A 19176-nucleotide genomic window follows, 5' to 3' on the forward strand; every position below is an offset into this window, starting at 1 on the left:
AGCAGTCATACTTGTTAGGCGTTTGTGTAAACCTATGCTACTAGCAATGTTATACTCAAAACTTTGTTTATGAGCAAAGAGAAAGCATGGCTTACATATTCAGATACATACAAAGCCAAGAATACATTGGAAGTCTGACCATAAACTTAAAAATCCAATTAAAAAAATTTACTCCAGATTTACTTGTATAGAACAAGAAAGAATACCTATATGTGAAAAAGTTTCAATAATAATGCAGTTAAAATTGTCATACAACTATTTCCTAGTTTCTACCCCTTTTCCTGGCATTATGCTCATCCTTCCAGTGCTCTTCTGGGTCCTACGGCTGACAGCTTCATTCTGGTCTAGGGCTGTTAGAGCAAGTCATCACCATCTGGAGTCCTTTATTGGGAGGAATATGATGTTTATTTTGATGGTTTCTTCCTCACTCTAGGATCCACACACTTTTAAAATTTTCTCATTTTTTCACTGGTCCATGGTCACCTGAATTCACTGTATACAGTGCCTTTTACAGATATTAGATACCAGTTCTTTGTTCTCCTTGTTAATGCTAGAACCGTTTTATCCTGCTTGTGGCCTGCATTTCTTTAACTAACCATTGGTGAGTTATTCATAGCTGTGGGATCTCCAGCACCAAGCCTGTGCTCTGTCTCTCATCACCCCGTACCTCGACTCTTCTACACTACACCCTGTGTCCCCACTTCTCATAGCCTCTTATTGTACCAGGCCTGTATTTCTCTATACTGCATCATTACATTAGTTGTAAACTACAGTGGCATCATACAAAGATAAACAAAAGTAAACCAAATTAGCCACAGATACTGGGCCAATTAGAAAAAATGTTGTTACAGCTAAACCAAGTAAATCAAAGTTTCAAGCAGGTCAAGGAAAGTTCAGTCAGAGGAAGTCTGACAAGCCTCAATCCTGTCCCACTGAAGACTATCTACAGTACCTTTTAAGAACAATCTTGAGTCACCAGAGAAAGCCATGACGTCTAGAACAAAATAAATTATATTCAATTTTACACTTTCACATAATACTCAAAGATAAACCTTGTAACTCAAGAGTTTTGAAGCTTCCCCATGCTCACCATGCAGTCAGTGAGCCCCTTAGACATCTTTCATCAGGTGATAATGCCATCTATCATCTTTTTTGAATATAATAGTTAACCTTCAAATGAGAAATATTGTGTGCTCTAACAGGCTAATTATTATTATTAAACATTTTAACCCACTGTGTGATCAAAATTATTGAATAATTAATTTATTTGATTTTGGTCACAACTTGCATTTCAGAATAAAGCATTGATACTGGCAGAAAACAAAAAAGTTCCCTAACACCTACAGGTATTATTGGTACTCATGGACTGCAAATTTCCTGTGTTATCTGCATAAATTCTTATTAAGTCCTTGAAGAAAACTGAGCTTACAAACTACTGAGCTGCTCTTGAACCTCCCAGGAAATCTGAGGACACACGCCCTCACAAATGCCCACTTAGAAGCACAAGAACCTCGTGCCCATTGCAGGCTTTCCAATGCTTCCTTTGACTGTTCCAGTCTTTCTAATCTCTCTTTCTCTGTGAACTTGGAAAGGCTTACACAGCTTTGCCCAAGCATTTCATTTGAATCAATTCAGCATTTGATTTGTCACACAGGATTTTGTTCAGAACAGTTTGCTGGATAGCATACCAAATTTTGTATAATTATGACCGAACAGTCTGTAATGAGGCCAACCACTCATAAGTTCAAATCCAAGGAATACAAACTTTGATTCTCCTTAAGATATACGATTACCAAAAGGTAATAGCACTTGCAAAGAGGAGGGAGGATACATAAGACAACTGAATTCTAGTGTCCAATAAGGCACCTTTTAGGTGGTTAAAAGATAGAGAGTGCTACATACACTTACATACACTAGCCACATGGCACAAGCCTCAATTATTAGTAGAGCTGAACTGGTTATTTAGAAGCCTACATGCCTTCCTCACACAATAGCCTGTCCCATGTAGACCTTTCCTAGCCCTTTGAGGGAACAGAAACAACCTACTCACTATTTCTAACAGCCTAGCATTTACAGCTCAAGCTCCAATCACCACCTCAGCAGCAAAGATATAACATTACAGTGAAGACTTCATGATTTCCAGGGTTCATAACATCAAATTAGCCTAGAAAAATGAATGTAAAAGCAATAGTGAGGCATTAGCTTTTGGTTTGGCAGTCAGCATTTACAGGAAAAGATGCATCTCTACAATGTTGAAATCAGCAAAGCTGTTACGTTTAGGCTTACTGCAAGATGAGCTCTGTGGGGACTTTGCAGGTAGGTATTACGCTCGGAAGTTGAATTCTACATATTTTAATGAAATTGCACAGTCTAAACATCACAATGAGCGAGCAGACGCATCAAACTGGAATTTGGAGCTTTTTCAATTATTCACATATAAAGTGCATTTTTCTGGGTAAAAAAATAAAATTGGAATAAGCAGGAACTGTGTTTGCAAAGAAAGAGAACGTGCTGCTGCTTTAAGTGTTTTGAACCTATGTTGAACCTATAAAGGGACTGACATAACAGGTGAGCAAGTGCATCTCAAATGTTCACATTCTTTATGCACAGTGCTGTTCAGCAACTTCTCAGCTTCAGATGAGCAGGACTGTGAATCAAATCTGTGTTGAACTTGTCAGCAGCAGATGATATCTGTACACCAACCAACTTTATAACCATGGCCCAGCTGAGAGTTTGTAGGTTCAGCTAGTCTGCTATTTCACAAATATGTGACCTAAGCACCACCCCAATGACCCTTCCTATGAATCCTCAAAAACTGATGCTCTCTCTGACATCCCAACAAACTGTTAAGAACTGGTTAGTATTTCATTAACTTAAGGTCAGCAAGTTGCTTTACCACATCGGAAAACCCACTTCTCATCTCCTGCACAGAGTCACTTAATTGTGCCTGCCTGGTTTACAAATTAGAAGAGGTAACTGCTGAAAAGAATGCTACAGTAGATTATTACTTTTCTCTACACTGCAAAAAATAGTTCCAGATTTTATTGAAGTGTCAGGTATACAATAGGGCGATTTTTCTTTAAAAGGCAAAATTTTTGCGTCATGTTTTGTTCATGCTTCTGCTCTGTCTTCCATTCAACCTTCTTACTTTGAGGTCATGTTCAGAACTTATATTTGAGGCAGTATAAATGACATCTGTGTAAGTAATGGTCACAGTTAACTCTCAGAAAGTCTCTTGTGGTATAATTTACCTAATAAGATGCAAAAGAAGAGGGATCTAAATAGCTAAAACAATTCATAGAGAGACAAGAGAATGTATAATTAACGTTGCCCTACCTGCTGTTAACTGCACTAATTGCATTCCTTTCTGCACAACTGACAAGTATCACATCATATAGACATCTTCAGTGATATGCAACTCCTGTTAAATTACCTCTGAACCTTAGCCCTTAAAAATCTCTCTCTAGTATTTGACGGGTTTATTTCATTTCTTCATCAGCCTAGAGTTTTCTGAAGGAATGCTTACTACAGTCTATGGAAGTGCATACATACCACTATTTACAGGATACTCAATGTCAAAAACTCAGTGTAAAAAGCAGCCATAAATTGGAACCTATACCATTACAATTGTGAAAATGGACACAAAGCTGAATAAACTCAAAAGACACAGGAGTCTCATTTTGGAAACTGACAACATAAAATATGAAAATACATGAATTTTTTTCATCTCAAAATTGTAAAATAACTTTGCACTATGAAAGCACCTTTAAGCATTTAACTTAGCTTCTAAGGGATCAAAGAAACAACTAAGTTTCTAAGTTGATAAGAAAATACTATCTGCAAATGCACTTCAAATAGGAATGTCACTCAAAAGATAAAAATAAGCAAGTTATTTATAGCACATGCTAATCATCATATTTAAATGGCAGATTACTTTATGGCATGAGACATAAGCCTGTATTTATAGGGGGAAAAATTTTATAAGATTATTTTTTTCTAAGAAAGTTAAATTTGCAGTAATCAGCCTCAAGATTCTCTTGTTCCACTTCTATTCCAACATATCCAAAATAAAAGAGGTATTATACTGAAGGTAAGATGTGGAAAGGGCAATAAGAAAATCAGCCACACTGAACATCTAATGAGCTAAAACAAAAACCTGTGTAAAGGATTTATCTGTGGTAACAAGAACAAGAGGGGATGTTGGACACGCAGACACAGTATCAGGATTATTATAACAAAAATCTTCAGTGGAGCACAATACTCACACATACTAAGATCAGGAAAGCTACTACTAAAATACACAGATGAATAACTGGAGGAATAGAGGGATAAGACTTGGCAGAGAGTAGAGGGAAGTGCAGTACAGCAATGGTGAATCTTCCCAGTGACTTTAAATTGTTAACTATTTATACAGTAAACTTTTCACAGCTGCCTTTCCTTACTCTTTCTGCAAAAATCCTAGGGCTGTTCTTAAGCATTTAGAACAATAAATATATTTAAGATTTATAGCCTGAAGTTTGGCCCTATTTATCTTACTCAGGTGAGCAGTCCAGCTAAGCCCAGGGGAGGTGCAAGAAAAATGTTCTCCTTCACAATGATGCAAGAAACAATAGCTGACTTTAACTGTAGGACAGAGTAGAGTATACCACATATAGGTAAAACTGTCAACTTCAGATTTTTCTTAATAAAACAAAAATCACTTAAAATAAGAGCATAGCTAACTTCTGGAAGCAACCTGAACATGATTCCCACCACACGTTTTTCGTGATGACTTCTCAAGGGTTAGAGCCTCATTTAAAATATATTGTGATGCAGGAAGTCAGATAATATCTCCCAATCAAATCCAGCAGGGTTACAAAGACACATTTCATATTCATAAGTGTGTTGAAATATTTTACTTTTCTTAAACTGCAAATATTTGAAGAAATGTAGACAAACATATTTTAAATTCACAGCACCTTCTCAAATATGAAGTAGCAGATTAGTGAAATGTCAGAACAACCTCAGCTTCAAAAACTGCTCTACCATTTTAGGTAGAGATTATCTACGCCAAAAAATAATCATTACAGCCTCCTATGATCATACTTCTCAACTGCTGATGTATTCAGAATATCAGCTTGTAAATTGCTCCCATCTTGAAAGATAAAACAAGCTCTTGCAAGTCATACTAACCTTTGCAAAATATCAGTTAAGATTACTTCATAGAGTGGAGGAGGCTGAAGGAAGAAAAGAGGGGAAGGGAACCATGGTATGCAGGCTGTATGCTGCGTGTTCTCTGAGCTTTATACAAGTTGAAAGGCCAGCTGTGAGTGAAGATTTCTGGCTTGGTTCAAAACCGTGTGCTTTTATAGCAAATGTACAAGCTAATATCCTTACACATCAATCACAGCCCATCCTAAACCACCACCTATTCCATAAAGACAAAAGGTATAACAAATTTAACAGAAACAATTGACAGATTAAAAAAATGCAACTTCCCCAATTGAATTATATACGGGAAGTGGTTATCTAATAGTACCTTTCTGCTGTACCCTGCGTCACCTGGGGGACACTAGTGGAGATCAGGGAAATTAAGACAGTATCAAAGTAGGGCAATAACCAGAACTGTTGTTTTAAACACTCAACAAAAGAAATGGTAAAAGATGGAGCAATAATTCAGGATTCAGTTAAAGAAAAGCATCTGAGTAAGAGCTGGTTTTGCAGTGTAAGTTTAACTATTAATTTGAAAGAACTACTCAGAACTTCACTGTTTCTAAAGTTTCCCAGTTTTACTCTCTCTAAATCTCGCCCAGTTCCTCCTGTTCTTTACTGTGCCAATTATCTGATGCCTGACTACAAAACAAAAGGTCTCTACATACATCTAGGAGGAATGAGCCCCCTTTTCAGATAAGCTGCAGCCTCAAATAAAATCAGTTTCAAGGATAAAAATATTCATGGTATGGAGGAAGGAACAGATTATATATTTCTTTGAAGAAATTGCTACCAAACTACTGACCACATGTAAGAGTTTTGCTGGTAAGGACCTAACAGACAGTACAAAAGGGGCTAAGTATAAACTATCCTCTTCTCTAGACTGTCATCATTCTGCTCTTAGATTTTATACTAATTCAGTTCAACATGATTTTGCTACTAGTACTTCCATTAAAAAGTTTAAATTAAAAAGCCCCACACCCCACACTTTACAGACATAAGCACCAATTAATTGACACCCTTATACAAGGGATTACATACTGAGACTGATCACACAGAAGATGCAGCACTTCATAGTGAAGACCCATCAATTCCAGAAGCTTTGTCATCTCATTTCAAGTTTCTAACTAATAAACACTATTTCAAAATTAATACCTGAAACATATCTCCTGCTGAGGAGTCATACTATGCAAAGAAAAGAAGTGCAGTTCTTCTGATCACAATCACCCCAAAGATCACACCAATACAGCCATAGTAATAAGGCCCAGGGAGGAAAAACTGCAGACTGCCAGCTGAGAAACTGATCTTTTCTGTCACAAGTTAAAGCCACAATATTTGCAGTATTTATTACCAGAAATGTGCTAAACTGCAGTAACTATCAACACATAGATTTCTTTTCAATAAATACATACATCAGGCTTCACAGGAAATAAGAGGAGAATTCTCAAGTGAAAGTGACACATGGCTTCTGGATAATTACCATTATTTTATACCTTGTCCCATATAGTTTGTTAAAATATAAGTACTAACTAAATGATTGTTCAAACAAGCTGGTATTTCTTTCAACAGTGCTGTAGTTTCTATCAAACAAAAAACTTGGGATTCAGTTCTGCCTTCAAACACATATAGTCAGTGATGGCAGAATCCTAAAAAAAAAAAAAGCACAACTCATTTATCTTTCATCAGAGATGGACATTCCCAGAAGGGGATACACTGTGGCATTCAGATAAAAACAGCAGCTATAAATACAGGTGATTTGAAAAAAAAAAAAAAAAACAACAAAAGAAACAAAAAACAACCAACCAAACAAAAAAAAACCCCAAATACCACCCAACTCTTCAGTGTCACAGATGGATTTTTACAACAGGGTTTTACAAATTAAAACCAAAGCAAATGCTTTACCACATACATTCCAATGCAAGACAGAATAACAAAAAAAGGAAAAACAAAAACAGAAAAGAAATTCGCTTTCAGTAATCAGCCCCCAAATATTTAGAAGCAGATGAGCATCTAGAGAATGTAGAAGGTGTGATTTCTCTCCTTTACGCAGCTGCTAGTACTGCAGAGAAAACAATGTTGTTTAGTGTTTCATACCTTATACATAAAGCGTGTCTAATGGTTCTGATTTTATGCATAAAAAAATGAAAATTTCATGCAGCTGCTTCTCAATTATGCATCTGGTTATTGTTTTGCAGCTGCAAAAGTACCTTGAAGAACTATAAAATATGGTGTGACAAGTCTGGAATAAATACCAGCAGTCATCTTGTACCTTCCTTGTGAAATTTTGCATTTTTTACCACCTGCTGAAATTCTTGAATCAAGAGTTATGGCTTCTGTCACCTCCTTCTTTTATAAACAAAAATCCACTAATATATTTAACACAATTGAAATTTGTAAACGACCGCTTTCTATGGCACACATTAAATATAAAATTCAGTACCCCATTTCTAGAGTATTTTTTACTTTGTGTTGCTACTTCCAAGTAGCTATTTTGGTAATTTGATCAGAAATCCAACACAGAGAACAATAAGTCAGCACAACATTAGTGTCAAACATCTGAAATGAGATTTTGATTTGTTAGCCCCCTAGCCATTACTCATATTACTATAAATCTATTGAATATGAAGACATTTGGTGACTAAGAATGGTTATAAAATACCCAACTATTGTAAGCAGTCTCAAGCTTGCATTTACTGACTCACACTCAGCATGTAATTTTCTAACAAAGGGAACAGATAAGAAAAACAAAACAGATTTGTTTTTCATAAAACTGCATTTGAAATTAACCATTTCTGTAATTCCTCAAGAGACTGAGGGCCTTTAGAAGAATTTCCATATCTAATATTAAAAAAGCAACAATTTGTAATTTAACCTGAAACGGAAAGGTTCAGCTTGAAACAACACAATACCCAGTGGTAAGCTTTGACAAAATCTTTTATTAATTTTGTTTCAAAAAGAATAAAACTCAGAATCACAGTTAGGGAAGCTGAAGTTTTTCTGCCTGTTTTTCTGGCATGTAGGATGCAACACATGTAGCCATTACCAACAAATGCGTGTGCTGTTAGACAGCTGCCTGTTTTTCACACAGGTGCCAAGGGCTGATGTGGAAAAACATTCCTAAGCTGAAGAGGGGGAATGAGGCATGCAAAAAGCTACGCAAGAGACCCCTTGCAGGGTTTACCAAGGATAATGCACTGCTTAAATACTGCTGCGCCTAAAATTTCGCCACTTATCAGCAGCCTCTGTGAAATGAAGTTTCTTAGCACGAAACACAGAGGAAGGACAGAAGCAAGGGGGAGGGAGAACAAGCAGGAATTACAAGATTCAAACCTACCAAACAAAACATGTACAGAAAGAGGAAAAAGCAGTAGTATTTTAGGGTTCATGTCCAGGAAGAAAGGTCCTGCTACACAGCAGTGTGAACAGCCATTGTGTAGGAAATCCTCAAATAGAAACCCTAATTCGACCTTAATTGTGCCTTTGTGTGGTTTAGCTTCCAAAACAGATTAAGTTACAGCACCTAAAAGCAATCTGAGAGAAAATGAAGAATGTCCATAAAAAGAGCTACTATCAAGTAAGTGCTATACCCTAGCTTTGTACTATAGCTGTATCACAGCAAACTCTCCACGACTTTGTAACAAAATCCTTAGTAAAGCCGGTTTCAGTGAACACAACCCTTTAACACCTTTCCTAATTCCTCTGTTTTTCCACAACTGATTTTTTCATCCAGTAGATAGGGTAAATACACTGGATCACTGACATATTGATTATTAAGCCTCCCACAAAAAATTACTTTAAATAACTGTAACAAACAAGGCCTTACCCTCATAACTTTTATTCTAGTTTATTACTTTCATAATTTTCAGACACAGCTGAGATTTTTTAAATTGTTGGCACAACAATTAAATTTGGAAAATTTTTCCAAAAATCAAACCATTTCAAAGTGGACAAATATAGAAAAAATATTATTTGAACTGTTAGCAACCATTATTTGTTTTTTGATCAGACACAAAACCATCAATTTCTATGACTACTATATCAAGTAAATGGTGATCTAAGCAAAGCACACTTCAGCAAGCAAAAAAAAAAAAGTATGCACTTAAACATACAGCAGATTTTAGCAGTACACAATTGCTAAATATTTGTTGTAAGTAAGGTAAGATATAACTGTTTAGCACAAAAAAGGAAGAGGCTTTTCTCAGTCAGAACTCATAAGGTGGAAGACAGCATTGGGAAGAAACAAGAGAAAATGGATACAACGAGGAAAGGGCTCTAATATACAACAAGAAATTGAACAAGGGACAGAAAGACTAAAACTACAGACGATGGCAAATTTTGTAGAGCTTTGAAATGGATGCATTCAAGAGATGCCTATAAGACTGGGAATAACAGAGTATTACAGGTATTTCCTATCATTGAGAAGTTGCAGGAAAATGCAGATTCCTTCTAGTCTTAGATTTCACCACTCGGACAAGGCAAAATCCATTGACTCAAAACATGCTAAACAGAATAGAGAAATTCTCATGCTCAGCAATGCTGAATGTGGTCCAAAGGCAGCTCGTCCACCACTAGTTTTCTATTAAATTTAAAAGGTTGTTTTCTAAATACTTGCCCATTTGAGAATAGAATCGTATTAGTCAATAACTTATAGCATTATTTTGCCTGAAAGGATAGTTTCAGAAAGCCATAATTTAAGTGTAAGGAACTTTAATAAAAGCTGTCAGAAAAAAATAAAAGGACTTATGGGAGAGCTGTTCCTTTAACACCAAGCATGTTCTTTGAGTACAGCTCCATGGAATGCTATTTCAGTAATGTGTGATTTTTCAACATATGCAGAGAAGCATAATCCAAAGAGCTCTAAAAAATAACTAGTTATAACCACTGAGTACATAGGGGTTTTTTGAGAAATAACTCATTATGCACAGGTGAAGAATTATTACTATACAGTGAACCATACAATGGAAAGAAATTTGGAAATCACAGAAATGCAAGGAGGCAAAATTCCTCTTCTACCTATCCTGATGGAAAGAAGAAGAAAGGGAATTAAATCATGTAAGCAAAGCACATGATGATAGTACAAAAAAGATCAGCTAAGCAGCCAATAAACTCAAAGACTGAGGAGTAAATTCAGCTACTTAAATACAACTTTAACAGAGAGCTGGTCTGTACAGGATACTCTTAGAAAAGCTCTTTCTGGTATAACAAAAAAAGAATCTGAATTCACATTTTTAATATCATCAGAAACATCAGGTTCAAGGATCTTTTTCATTTTTCCTAACATAAAAGCTTAGATTAAATGCAGACAGCATTATCACCAACAATTTCTTCATAATCTATACAAAGAGGACATTACCAAGCTAAAGGTCAATTTTTGATCCCTTCTAGACATAAATTGCTTTCAAGCAGTTTTCCCAACTTGTATTGGAGAGATGAACTTTCAGATTAGGGATCTGAAACAGCATCTAAAAATGCAGCCTTCCAACTAAATTAAACATAGCCAAAGGAAAAAAACCCAGCAGGCTGAGATAGGAAGGAGACGGGTGATCACATGACTGAGAACTCTTTCAATATTCTAAAAATAGTGAATAATAGGTGACAGGTAAATGACCTCATGGAAAGAGGCTTCAATAAACCTCTTCTGTTCTGTATAAAATACATGTTTACCTCTCCAGCCTGATATAAAAAGCATGCCTTCAGTCCAAAGCCGAATTTTATGAGTTCCCTCATGCATAAGGCAATAGAAGTAGGACATGCAGAGACTATATTTTGTTATACATTTTTTTAAAGAAGAGTGAATAAAAGCCTTGCACTCAATTCAATTGCATTTCTCTGTGATAAGAGTGTGAACACTGCACCTGACTGATTCTTAAATGTAATGAAACACTCTAAGTGTTTCTAAGTCACTCAACGAGCAGCACTCTATTGCTTTTGTTAAAAATCAGAAAAAGAAACGCATGCCAAGCTTCCAGCATCCATTTAGGATTGTCAGCATTTTCAACCACCCCTGTAAGTTCTCTACTGATTCAAAGAGCCAACTGACAGTACATAGTAACACCCTCCAGCATAATTATAATCCCTCTCAGCTTTGTCCACCTACTAGTTTAAAATGATGGTTCCCTTAATAACTTCTCCATCAGGCAGAACATAAAGAACAGTGCATGAGCTGAAGCAGACTTAGAGGCCTCTAGTGGAGAGGGACAGAGAAAACGATGGACCCTGAAGTGATGCACAGCGCATCTGCCCAATACAAGCAATGAAAATACACACACTCCAATAGTGTGGGTATATGTATGCATATATAAGGATTTTCTCCTTATATCAGTACCTCAGTATGAGGAAAAGAAATAGCAAGACAGGAGATGCTTTCTCTGGCTAAACAAGCCCTTAATGTACCACTACTTTAAGTGAGAATGAGATCAGAAGACTTTGAGTTAATGCAGGAGTAGCCAAATGATCTTACATTTCAGACGAAAACTCAGCTCCCAAATATTTCACTTTGTTCTGTTAAAAAGCTGCACTAGAACTGTAAGAACTTGTTTACAGGTTGTGTTTCGTCAGATGGCAGATCAAGCAACACCATACTGTTGTAGCAAAACAGCACAACGTCTTTTTCTTTCCTCTCTTGAAAATCTAGGAATTTTAACAGGAAACACAAAACCGTTTGTGACTGCATTTCTTGGTATTTTGTAAATATTGCCTTCTCTATGAGAGTTACACCTGAAAATTGCTTAGCACGTAGAAGGCAATGAATTCCTTGGGGTCTAATTCCGTATTCCTTATTGTGTACAACTTCTTTTGAAGTCAATATTAGTGATGTCATTTTAATTTTCTTCACATCTCCCATTCTTATCTTAGAAGTAAAAAAAAACAACAATCCTTTAATTCCATTAAAAATTCCTTGTAGACTGCCTTTTGTGCTGTTGGTAAGTTTTGAAGATCTTTGAGAACATTAACATTCAGTGTATTCAGTGTACATATTAATAAAAATAGAGCAACAGAGGAAATGAGCAAACTATAACAAAACTGCTGATACTGGATAAAGGCAAATGCTTTCAAGAACACATGCATTAACACCTTCCTGACAAGTGAAGACAGCCGCAAAAATAATCTAATCCCATCTCTTTCCATTGCATCAACAGGAAATCCAACAATAGCAAAATTGGTGAGCACAGGCACTGTAGCAGTACAGACAGCTCTGCCAAGCATGTAGTATCTGGTGAAATTGTGAAATTAATCTGTGAATACCAGACTTCGTAAAGACTTCCATGTCAGGAATTTCTATCCCTTCTTCTGTACCCCTTTATCACACACAGAGACCTATGAGAGTGATGTAATGCTGTAAGATTGTCAAGGAAAATGATTGTCTCCTGTACTCATGATGACAGGTCTACAGAAAGAACCTCCTTTCAAAAGAAAAATACCGAACCTTTGAGTTTCAAGTTTTGACAACTTTATTCTATTTTAATCTTAGAAATTTGTTGGCAAGCATCCTTTCTTGTTTGCAGAAGCAAACGTTAAGGACAGCTGCAACGTGGCATACAGTATCTAAACCACGAGATTTTTGAGCAGGACTTGGCAGGTGTGATTGGTCTCTCCTTTCACCATCTTTTAGTGCAGAATGCCTGTCTATCAAGAACATCCCAAAGCCACCTCCATTTGTTATTTTATTTTGGAATATTTTGTGCCTCCTGTAGGCTGAAGTTTTTTGTTTTGCTCGTAACTTTTTACTTTGCGTGGTTGCATATTCAGAAGACGGCAGCCCATAACAAATTGTGCAGATAAACCTGAGTGACAGAGATACTACTAGTCTGAAGGATCATAAAGAAGATAAATCTGATCAAATCTTGGAAGAACAACGACCACAGTAGCAAAACTTGTGTTCTTGATGCTTAGTTTTCAAAGTGCATTTTGGAAGTACGACGACAGCACGCTATCAGAATGATTACAAGGATTTTGTTAATTATTTAGTGGATCAATGGAGTGTCAATCATTTCAACATGAAATAGCTTCCACACTATAAACCACAATTCTTTAATGCCCATTAATGCAGGATGGTTGAATGAAATTACATAGAATGAAAAAAGGTACCACTGACATAATTTTTAAAGTGTTAACAAGCCAACCCAGTTAAAATACATGCAATTTACCCGATAAAGTTTCATTAGCAAATAAGTTTCGGGTTTAGTTTTTACTTTTGATTATTTAAATTTCAACACAGTTGGGTTTTTTAATAGACCAATATTTCTGTGATTTGCAAAGCAAGCAAGCTACAGAGGTTATTTAAAATAAATCTGGCATCATAAAACAGAAGAGGTTCACTGCCTTTAATGGAGTCATTTATTTCTCCAAATAGTTATAGAGATCGAGAACAGTAATAGTTATTGGATAGACCAATCCATTTACGAGTTCAATCATGAAGAGGAGAGTTTAAGTGCTGTAAAATTTGTGAAAAACCTGCCACAGCTTCAGTTAGCATTTCTTGATTTTCTCAGGCATCCAGACATGAGGAAACCCTCCGATTTTACGAGTTTTGCTTTGTGTCAGCATTTTTCATTTTGCACTGCTAAATGACCATAACAGTTGCATTTAATGTTTTTGTTTCAAATATATTTTCAAATATACTAGTTGTCGTAAGAAGGTTTTGATTACTGGAAAATGTATCACCCTAATAAAGTTATAGAGATTTAACAAGCCATTACGGTAATCTTATTCAGCTACTTGAGGTCTGATAAGATCTTTCATAGGAGTAAGTTGTGTTAATTTACTTTCCAGTGTGCAAAAGTGAAATGCATTTAACTAAGTGGCTTGTGCATTATGTAAAGCACAAAACAAAAAACCTTCCTGTTACTACACAATTAAACTAGAATAATATCTGGCCTCTGGCATTTTGATGTGTGATATACTAATATCAACAAAAGCTAAATGAAAAAAAACTATGCAAACTATTATTAACTTTTAAAAGAAGTAGAGAATTTTCAGATTTAGAATTGGGCGACAAAGTACTTAAACGCATTTCCTTTTGAGAGAAAAGGTATTATATAAATTGATTTCTGACATACACTATCATCTTACGTTCACCACACTAAATTGAGGATGTTGGCAGAGAACCAAAATGAAGTTCCAGAAGCATGGTCTTCTCTCCCAACCACTGTCAAGACCTTTGTGATGGTAGGTACCTCAACTCACCTTTTCTTTTCTCTCCATATGGACAAACATACATGTGAACAAATATACATGTATATAATTCTCTCATACATATTTTATTTCTTCATAGAACCATAGAACAGTTGAGGTTGCAAGGACCTCTGGAGATTGTCTAGTCCAACCCACCAGTTCAAAGCAGGGTCACCTAAAGCAGACTGTCCAACTGGGTTCTGAAATCTTTTAAAATGGAGAGCCCACAACCTTTTTCTTCTTTAGCTTTTTAATACAGCAAATTTTTGTTTGAAAACAAGTTTTTACACAAGTTCATTTACTTTAGTTCCTTAAATTATATCAAGTATACAACAATAATAATTTTCCTCAGCAACCATTCATGATGTTATTCCGAATTCTGAACTATTCAAAATTACATAATGTTAATTAAAGACTTCATGTTACATGCTGCATACAAAACATTTTAGAAATAAAGTTCTAAAGAAATATTGCTGTTATAGACTGTTGTTCACATACAAAATTAAGCATATATTTATGGTCTGGATAATATATGAAAGCTTTTCAATAAGCATCAATTTGAAGATTGTGTACAACTTATTAGAAAGCAATTTATTTTCCAGATTGCTATCTGGTGAAGCAGATTCCTCCCATTATCAGTCAACTTACTTAGTCTCTGAGCAGCCTCCAGGGCATCATTTGCAGAATCAGCTACGAAGAATCTCTGAACTGTAACCCCATGGTCTGCCATTATTTTTTTGCTTTGGTACTCCTGCAGGTTCAGCCATCGTCTAGGGGTTAATTGAACAGCCTAGAAAAACGAGAGGGGAAAATAACATAATGCTCATTAAGAACAGTTCATGAGACAGCCAACTGAGCTCTTCTGCCTTATGGGTATCTCAAACCAGCAGTTAAACAACACTTTCACAGAAAAGGTAAAATATGTATTGATTTACCTAAGTGCCTTTTCTTAACGTTTGTGCATCCAAAATACTCTGAAAGCTACAGGTATTTTTTAAAAGCTACACAAGGCTCACTGGGTGATCTTGGCTAGACAAAATGCTTTGCATTTAATATCAACACAGATTGGCCAACTTGGCTTGAACTCTATTCATGTTTTTAAGTTATCCTGTGCTATAAAAACATTAATAGACAGTTACCTTAAAACAAATTCATTGTTTCATATTCAATCTCCTTATTTACACTAAATTTTATATAATTCTTCTCTATAAAATTCTGTGCATTGCAGCATATCTGAGAAGAAAGACAGCTGACATATTATTAGAATCATCTTCTAGGAAACTATATACTAATAGATGTGTTTACAGTGGTCTGTTATCTATGCTTAGCTGGTTGCACTTCTAAGTATATTTTGTTGAGGATGCTAGCACAACCACGCCAGCCAGGCAAAGCCAACACCAGTTGGAGAAGAATTACCTTCCATTCTCAACATGCTAGTTTAGATGCTGGCATGTGCATATATGTATATATATCTATCATGGATACAAAGATACGGCAACCTTACACATGCACACAAAGACATCACATTTGCTTGTCTTGGTGGTAAACATTGAATGTAGACGCTATAAAAGTCACAGGAACAGTACTGAATGATTTTAAGAAAGGACACATTCTCCACACAGGATAAATCATTACAGACAAAAGCAATAATTAACGAGCTGTCACTGACTCCTGGCAATGGTATAACGGCAAAGGTGGAGCTGACTCCTGGCAATGGTATAATCCCATTTTGTGCCAGCAAAAGATGCTCTTCCCACATGAGAGACAAACTGTTGTCCTACTGGCAGACAGCCCGCAATCAATACTTGGGTTTCTCCTGAAGTAAAGGAGCACAGTATGCAAGCTAGCACTATATATTTAGATATGTTAGACAAAGAGGATTATTTACTATACTAATACTTTGATCTCTAACAGAGTGATAAAAAGTATTATCCTAATGCAACTTTATACTGAAAACAAAAAACCTCCCTGCTAAAGTCTTTCAATAACACATATCCTTTTCACAATACTAGAGTTTTAAATGCTGTGTTGTATCAAAAGCAAACCTCCATCTGTTCCTATTTGCTTTGAAACATAGCACAAAAGATTGATGCATAAAGAAAATACAAACCCCATCTTTTACAGTATATAACCACATGTCTTCCGTAAAAGTGACTCCCACAGAACTTAAACAGCTACAAATAGCTCAGAATGACAGATTTTAAATTCTTTTACCATAACCTGGTTAACATATCTTAGAAGAATAAAATGACATATTGTCATTACACTCTATGGCTATCTCTAATTCTAGGCATCATACAGGCACCTCAGTATGTTTTATATTCCTCCATGTTATTCACAGACAATATGTTATTACATTTATGCAATGCCTTCAAATGTAGGGTCAAAATTTAAAGTCACTTCCATAATTGTTGATATTTAATCTGTTTTCCTATTTGAAGTTCTGTGTTAGGCTCTAACAGCTATTCCTTCATGACCATTTCCACAAAGGGATTAATACGAGGAGCCAAGAGGGACCCTGAAGGTCGATTCTAGCCTCATATAAAAAAAGGCCAGACAATTTCAACCAAAAGCTTATGCCATGAGCCTTTAGTTTCTATCAAGCTACAGAGAGCTTTTAGCATGACTGGAGAAAATACCAGTTTTATCCCTGAGACTCATTAACCTTCTCTTTTCCATTGTTTCTCTAAAGACTACCTCATAATAACAATATTATTATTATTATGACTTCAGCATACTTCATTATTGACACATGCATATAATCCATATGTGTACACACACGGAAGAGAAGCATCACCTGAATCTGCACAGGCAGCTGGGAGTCTACTAATGTGTTATTTGACAGCTACCGTAAGACTAAAATACATTTCCAGAGGGCCCCCCCTTTCAGCTGTAAGCAGCAGCAAAAGAAAGAACATCCCAACTGCAATCAGAAGCCAACCTCATTTACAGAGGGAGGGAGGCAAGGAAAAAGGAAAAACCAATACACATCTCCATCTGACTAACTAGCTTTCAGACATTCTGCTCTAGTTAAAAGTCGTACCCGATGTGTGCACTCCCCCCTGGAGGCTCAGAGCTACAGCAGGAGAACATCTACAAAGACATTTCTCAATCCATTTCTCTTGAGCAACAAGGAATTTAATCTGACTTTCAGGGTTCAGAAAAATAAGCTCACACCTTTAGTTAAAGTAGACTTATACCAAAATAAATAAACCATCAATTCTAACTTAAATCTGAAAGGAAGAAACCTTGACTTAAACAATCAATTATACTCAAATTCTCTATTTGTACTTTCCAGAAGAGAGGTTAATTCTCCTTAGCTGGAAGTTGATTTGAAACAAAGGATAAGTCTATGCTAAGTTTGACAGCACTTTTTGTTCATCTGTTATATATTTATAAATTTTATAGATACAGTTCTTTATTTTTATTTTATGTACTCTTGTATTTACTAGAAGCCAAAAGATCTTTGAGACACATGTCGAGCTGATCTTGGATAGAATTAAATAAATACAGAAAAAACAATGTTAAAAGTTGCTGTATTAATAAAAAGCTGAGTTAAAAGTTTTACTGAGGATTTCTCTTATATATAAAGTATGTTTACTTACAATTCTCTTATGCTTACGTGCGTTTATTTACAACTAACTCGTTTATATAAAGGCTTCTACAGCTCAGTAATACAGCTAATAAAATTTTGGTCACCGAGTTTATAATTTACGAACAAGTCTTTAAAACAGTTTTTATTCATCATTTACAGCAGTAAATCAGTTTCACATGTATGTAGTACTAAACTGATCTAAATCGAATAAATAAAAAGGAAAATATTCAAACAATCTTGTTCTGGGGCAGACTTTTGTTGCTGTTGCTTGACAAAAGTGTCTTTCAGCACAACTTGCTTTCAATTTTTCTGTTTGTGCAGGAATTAAGTAGTTAAGGAATTTGCAATGCAGCACAGTGTGTCAACTGCCATCTCCACTGTTAGTTTAAACCAGCAAGGCTTAAGTAATAAAATCTTTTAAGGACTCTCTTATATAATATGGCCTGCAAAAGGCCACCACCTAATAAAGGCCACCAGTGATAACTCACAACACGTGACAGATACAGAACAGAGAAGACAGCAAGAAAAGCACCCAACGCTCTGTTTGTTTTATGAAGAAAGGTCATTTCCAGTGTCACCCATCTGGTGTGGCACTCCAACGTTAATTCAGCTCCAGCCTAGTTAATGAATAAAGCAAGCCTAACAGCTCCAACGGGAACCTGCAATGAGCTCTGTCCCCAACCACCCTCCTCGCATTTTACAAAAGCTTTTGGTATATATCAGTTTTACAACTTGAAGATATAGCTCAAAATGTTCTAGGGGATACTCCAAATCATTGCTGAGATGTTAAAAATCATATTACACGTACATACAGTGCATATATACATAAGCATACGGACACAGGTCTGTTCTCTTATAAAAATTAGACAATTAATATTAGGAGATTATGGGAATATTTCCTTCATAAATTATGAACCAGACAGGTCTGAGGAACACAGAAAGGAAATAAGTGAATAATTCATTCGAAAGAACTGTCAAAGCAGTCCTAAAGGGGGATGAAACAAAGACCTGGCCAAGAACTGCTGGCACAGAAAGTGAAGCCTACAAACGTAAGGTTAGTAGGCACGTATATTTTTTTTCCTCTCCTGTATTAGGCGATTCTAAGAGAGACCATCTTACTGAGCACCAGCTGAAGACTTTCAATCAAAACTTTCCACAAAAGACAAACTCCTGGTTGTGAACGAACTACTCAATAAAATGAGTTAGTACAGCCTACC

General features: G+C 35.9%; 1 protein-coding gene across 1 annotated transcript in view; it reads right to left on the reverse strand.

Annotated features, from left to right (window-relative positions):
- SUCLG2 (succinate-CoA ligase GDP-forming subunit beta) overlaps window positions 1-19176 on the reverse strand; it is a 134388-nt gene that overhangs the window by 90876 nt on the left and 24336 nt on the right. The window contains exon 2 of the mRNA XM_049826875.1: window positions 15013-15154. Within this exon, the coding sequence (XP_049682832.1) occupies window positions 15013-15154 (142 nt within the window). The remainder of the gene's footprint in view (window positions 1-15012; window positions 15155-19176) is intronic.

Source organism: Accipiter gentilis, chromosome 23, assembly GCF_929443795.1.
Source record: "Accipiter gentilis chromosome 23, bAccGen1.1, whole genome shotgun sequence".
Taxonomy (NCBI): domain Eukaryota; kingdom Metazoa; phylum Chordata; class Aves; order Accipitriformes; family Accipitridae; genus Astur; species Astur gentilis.